This window comes from Hippocampus comes, unplaced genomic scaffold, assembly GCF_001891065.2.
Source record: "Hippocampus comes isolate QL1 unplaced genomic scaffold, H_comes_QL1_v1.1 scaffold152, whole genome shotgun sequence".
In the NCBI taxonomy this organism is placed as follows: domain Eukaryota; kingdom Metazoa; phylum Chordata; class Actinopteri; order Syngnathiformes; family Syngnathidae; genus Hippocampus; species Hippocampus comes.
The window spans coordinates 81,874-87,091 of record NW_017805849.1 but is presented as its reverse complement, the minus strand read 5'-3'; the positions used below and the strand labels follow the sequence as shown (position 1 = coordinate 87,091).

At 47.6% G+C, this 5,218-nt stretch overlaps 1 protein-coding gene across 1 annotated transcript in view; it reads left to right on the top strand.

Moving 5' to 3' along the window:
- Positions 1-521, top strand: part of ptpn1 (protein tyrosine phosphatase non-receptor type 1) — a 5,690-nt gene extending 5,169 nt beyond the window's left edge. The window contains exon 8 of the mRNA XM_019888457.1: positions 319-521. Coding sequence (XP_019744016.1) covers positions 319-483 — 165 coding nt within the window. The 3' untranslated portion in view covers positions 484-521. The remainder of the gene's footprint in view (positions 1-318) is intronic.
- The last annotated feature ends 4,697 nt before the right edge of the window (positions 522-5,218 follow it).

The window sequence follows — 5,218 nt, the reverse complement described above, 5'->3', positions numbered from 1 at the left end:
CGCGAAAAAGCGCGGATTTTGCCCCGCCGATGGAACTCGGCGCTCCGGGGTAATCCTTCTCATTGAATTCAAGCGATTGCTCGTAGGACCGCTCACTCACATTCAAGCCGATCAAGCCAAGCCAAATCGTTTGTGTCGCATGGGCCTGATTCAGACTGCAGATCAACTTCGCTTTTCCTACCTCGCCATCATTGAGGGTGCCAAATACCTCCAGGGAGATTTGTCATCACAGGCAAGCGTTTTGTAACACCGTTCGGGCCCCTCGCTTTGACATCTGTGCTAAACGGCCCACCCGTATTTGGTGTCCCCCCCGGCCAGGACTCCTGGAGGGGCTTTTCGCAGGAGGAAGACGATCCGCCTGAATTCACCCCGCCGCCTGCTCGCCCTCCTCCGAGAGACGCTGCGAATGGCAAAGCGGAGCCGTTCTTTTGTCCCAAGAACGACGAGATTGTCCCGCCGATGGAACTCGGCGCTCCGGGGTAATCCTTCTCATTGAATTCAAGCGATTGCTCGTAGGACCGCTCACTCACATTCAAGCCGATCAAGCCAAGCCAAATCGTTTGTGTATCGGTTGCTTGGAAATGACCAAAAGCGCTCGCTCTCAAACGCAGTTGATTCTGTAAACAGGAAGTGGGCAGCATCACGAGTTGCAGAAGTGACTCAGAAGGAAGGTTTGAGGAGGTTTTTTTTTCCAGTCTTGGCTTGAGAGGGATAGCCCACTCCAACGATGGAGTTCGGCAGTGCAACTTTGGCCTGCGCTTTTCCTCGCCAAATGGATGAGGAAAAAGGCCATCTGAACAAAAAAAAAAAATTGCGCCGGAATGTTTTTTGGCGAAGCAATGCACAGAAGAATGTTTTCATCCATCCATTATCTGAAGCGCTTATCCTAAATGAAATCGCCAATTTGACATCATTGGTACACACAACAAAGAAAGTCATTCAACATTTTTTCACTCAATGCAAATAAATGTTCATTCAACAAATGTAGAACAAAAGAAAATAACACGCTAAACGGCTAAAAACGGACCCTGAATGAGAGTAACGAATCCACCTAAAATTTCAACATCATTTTTGTTATGCTCCTACATCTTGTGGACGTCCTGAAGCTGCGCAAAAGCTTTTTGCTCACGCCACTCCGAAGACACGACCGCAACGGCGCCCGAGAATTGGGCCCCCTTCGTCGCCGACGTGTGCCTGTGCGCGGCGGCGCTGGCGCTCGGCGCTTACATCTGCTTTCGAGCCTTTGGCCACTGATGTCTGCCCTCCTCTTCCTCCTCCTCCTCCTGACCAGCTTGGACAAACGTTGTTTTTGTCTTGGAAGCTCGGAGCCTTTTGTAAGTCGCGCGTCCCCGATTCACGCCTCAACTGACGTATACACAAAGCGCCGCGTGTTAGAAATGGCGAGATTAGAGTTGAGGGGGCTATATTGACGGGACCGTGCCCGGTAATTCTTAACGGCTGTTGGGAACCCCCCAAAAAAGAAGCAATATTTGAGGTGCCATATTCACCGCACGGTGAATGCATGGCGGAATCAATCGTCTTTTGGCCGCGGTAAATTGGACATGAAATCTGACTGAAAAGAACGATCCCGTTGACTGGGCAGAAACTTTTTTCCGTCTCCACTGGAGCACACGTTTCGCGCTGCGGAGAGATGCCGCGCATGTGCCATTGGCCTACTTGGCAGTGCGTTGGGATCTTCTAGCCACGGAATTTGATGAGCGTTGAGAAGAAGCTAAAACTGAAAGATGGCAGTTGAAATGATGAGGAAGTCAAAATCGTGCGCACACTCCGAGTGGTTCAAAGATGGCGTCAGTGCCTTGACGTCAGTGGCGCACGTGGCTGTTCTTGAGGTTCGGTCGGCGGCGGCGGCATGCCGTGCTGTATGAATCCTCCAGCTGTCGGAATTGCGTCGACATTCCCTATTGCAAGCATCTGTGCCCGAAGATTCTTGCGTGCGCTTGCGATCCAGGCAACTCAGTCCGCCGCAGCGTGAAGCTAGAAATGAAATGTCCCATCGGATCTTCTTTATCGGCGTTAACCGGCGATCAGAACCGAGTGACACGTTGCTTGAAAATCATTCAGTTGCGGCCGTAAGATGGAGGGAATGAATGTGGGAGGGAGGCGCCACCGTGGCCCGCGAGATAAGCGCTCAATTCTGCGCTGACTTCTCCGTCCTCTCCCGTCGGTCGCCGGATGCCGACACGTGGCACGGCCTCGCACAGCCTGCGTGTGCTTTGTTTAGGCTTCCGTCAAGCGACGGTATCTTAAGAAATGATTCATAGAACACCGAAAGGCCCCAGAACGTGAATTCAGAGACGGGGTCGTGCTTGTAAGCGATTGCTGAAAGTCTGCAGACAGAATTCCCCGCCGTGGAGCTACGGCGCCAAAGGGCGGTTCAGCAGCCCAGTGCCGAAATGGCGGCGTATTGGCTCAGGCATTTTTTGCAGCTCCAACATGCAGTCGCGTGGAGGCAGAACCAAGATGCTCTGTGAAATCGCATCCTTTTGGCAGCTCACCGAAGTGCTATTGGATCCACCGTTCAATGGGGGCATTGTTTTTGCGCTTGGAGCAGACGCGCCCACGCCGTGAAGAGAGCAAAGAGGAGCCATTCTTGTGATTTGAATGATTGTGAAATGCGCGTTATGCCCTTTTTAATCATTGCGATTCGGCAGGGTTGTTAACACTTGTCAGACATTTACACCACATTTCTTTTCACTTTCACGGAAGACCAATGTGAAGCAGGCTGCCGCGTGGCTCTTTGTTCCTGCTGCGTCGTGTCCTAACGACGCCAATATCTCCATTGAAGGGCAAACATTTTGTTTCATGGCGTCACTCTGCGCTGCAATTGTCTGGCTCCTGGTCCACCACTGTTCTAAAGGTCCTGGTGTGTACCCCGCCGCTCGCGCAAAGTAACCTGGGATCGACTCCTCTCCAATGACCCCAATAAAGACAACAGCTATTTCCAAAAAAATGGATGAATGCGGGTTGTAACTCCTGGCTGAAGTCAAGTAAACGGAGCCAAACTATATGCCAGCAATACAAACTCATTTTTTAAACAGGGAACCAGGGAAAAACAACCAAGACAACTCCAACATGGGGGCAAAAACAATACACTGGAGTCACACTTGGACGCCAGCACTCTGAGTTGGAAATATTTTGAATGATTGTGTTGCCTTGAAAGCATGCTGCATTTGTGAATCAAAACAGGTGTCTTCCAAAGTGACATTGGTTATGCTGCTAGTATTCAACTCAATCTCTCTAAATATATGTGCGTGCGTGTGTGTTTGTGAGAGACTTTTTTGTAAACACATTAAATCGGGTTTTTAGTGTGCTGCATGCTTTGGTTCTGCTTTAACAAGGGATTCAACCTCAGCACCTCAAGTTCTCCTGTTTTCTATCCTAAGATTAAAATGTGTATTTTTTTTATTTTTTATTTACATTGGTTTGGCTTTTCAAATAAAGAGTTATACTGCAGAATCTTTGCAGTTTTACATTTAGGACATTTGTTTCATGACATAAACGAAAAAACCTGACCTGTTTCAATGGAAACAAAAGAGAAAAGTCGATCATGTTTTCTGCCCCTTTTTTTCCTACCGGAAATTGTAACATTTCACTTTTACGTTTGCCTTTTAGCGTTTGTTTCAATGTACCATAATTGCAATGACTCTTTACCCGTGTTGCAAACACCTATTTAATTAACCGTCAAAATTATTTAATCGGTTTTGTTTCATGATCTTATAATACAAATGTATATATTTGACTTTTTGAGGAGGTTGTTCCTTACGGAGCCTCTAAAACAGTGGTTCTTAATCTTTCTCGAGGTGCCGAACCCAACCAGTTAATATGCACATTCACCGAACCCTTCAGGAGTGATCAATAAATATGTTTTTATAAATTCAAGATATTTAAAAAACCGCATTTATTAATAAAATTTCAAGAGATGAGTATACTTTTTTTTTTTAATTGTACGACGTACGATCAACGACAGTCACACGTTGACTACTTATCGAACTAAATTTTCCACAGCACTGATTGGACAAGCAATGTCATGTGACCATCTGCAGCCAGTGATGGCCAAGCGGGCGTGTCATAACTAATTGACGTGTTGAGTCGGATATGTCTCAAACTCCCTGGCGGAGGGAGGCTTTCTCGAACTCTTGAGACCGATTCAAGGAACCCCTGTGGTTCGATCGAACCCAGGTGAAGAACCACTGCTCCAAAAAAACATGGAAAAAAAAATAAATACGTTTCTTGTTAGGACGAGAAGGTTTGTCGTCCAAACGAGAAAGCTCTTGTCCTATTGAGAAAACGTTCTCATCCTAACGAGAAAACTTAAAACGGGAAACAATTGTCCTCACGTTGTCTTCTTTTAATTGGTTGATGACACGATTTGTAATTTGGTTTCGTCCTTGCTTTGAGGAAAGAGTCTAAATCAGGCATGCCCAGCTGCTGGCCTGGAAGGCCGCCGTCCGGCCCGTTTTCCGGCTCTCCCGGATGCAAAGCGCCTGATTCGGACGATCGGCTCATCGGTCAGCTCTGAAGCGGGATTCGAACCATCCTGATGATTTGAATCGGGCGCGTTGCTCCCGGGAAAATAGGCGGGAAGGCGGCCCTTGACGACCGAGCTTGGACAGCCCTGGTCTAAGTCCTCTTCTGCTGCAATTGTCTCAACGCACTGGAACAGGTTGAAAAAAAATAGAAGACCGTTCACAGGAAGCGAGATCACGCATCCAAATAAATTCGCGGGGAGAGGCGTTTCTCATCAGGGCGAGAACGTTTCTCGTCATTTATCAGTGTCATACGAAACCTTCTCGTCCTAACGAAAAGGATATTTCTTTTTTTTTCTTTTTCCCCCCCATGTCACTTTAGGTCTCCCGCAGTTCCTATGCCGGAACGTCACATTTCGCTTCTCTATTCCTTGGTTTACGTTTTATCTGAAATCCTGTACTTCCTTCTTCAATGTGTATCTTTCGTACTCGATCGATCCCAGCGACGCATAGCGACAGACACAAGAATTAAACGCTCTGAGACACACGCCACACATTCTAATGTCGAATATGTGCTTTGTCTCGAGAGATGGATCAGTTGAATCCGAAGTAAAGCCGCCCCCTAACAATCACAAGGTGGCGCTGATGAGCTTTGCACTCGCTGTTTTTTTTTTTTTTTTGATGGTTGCGCACACTTCCTGTTTCTCGACTGCGCCTGCTGGGTTTGATCA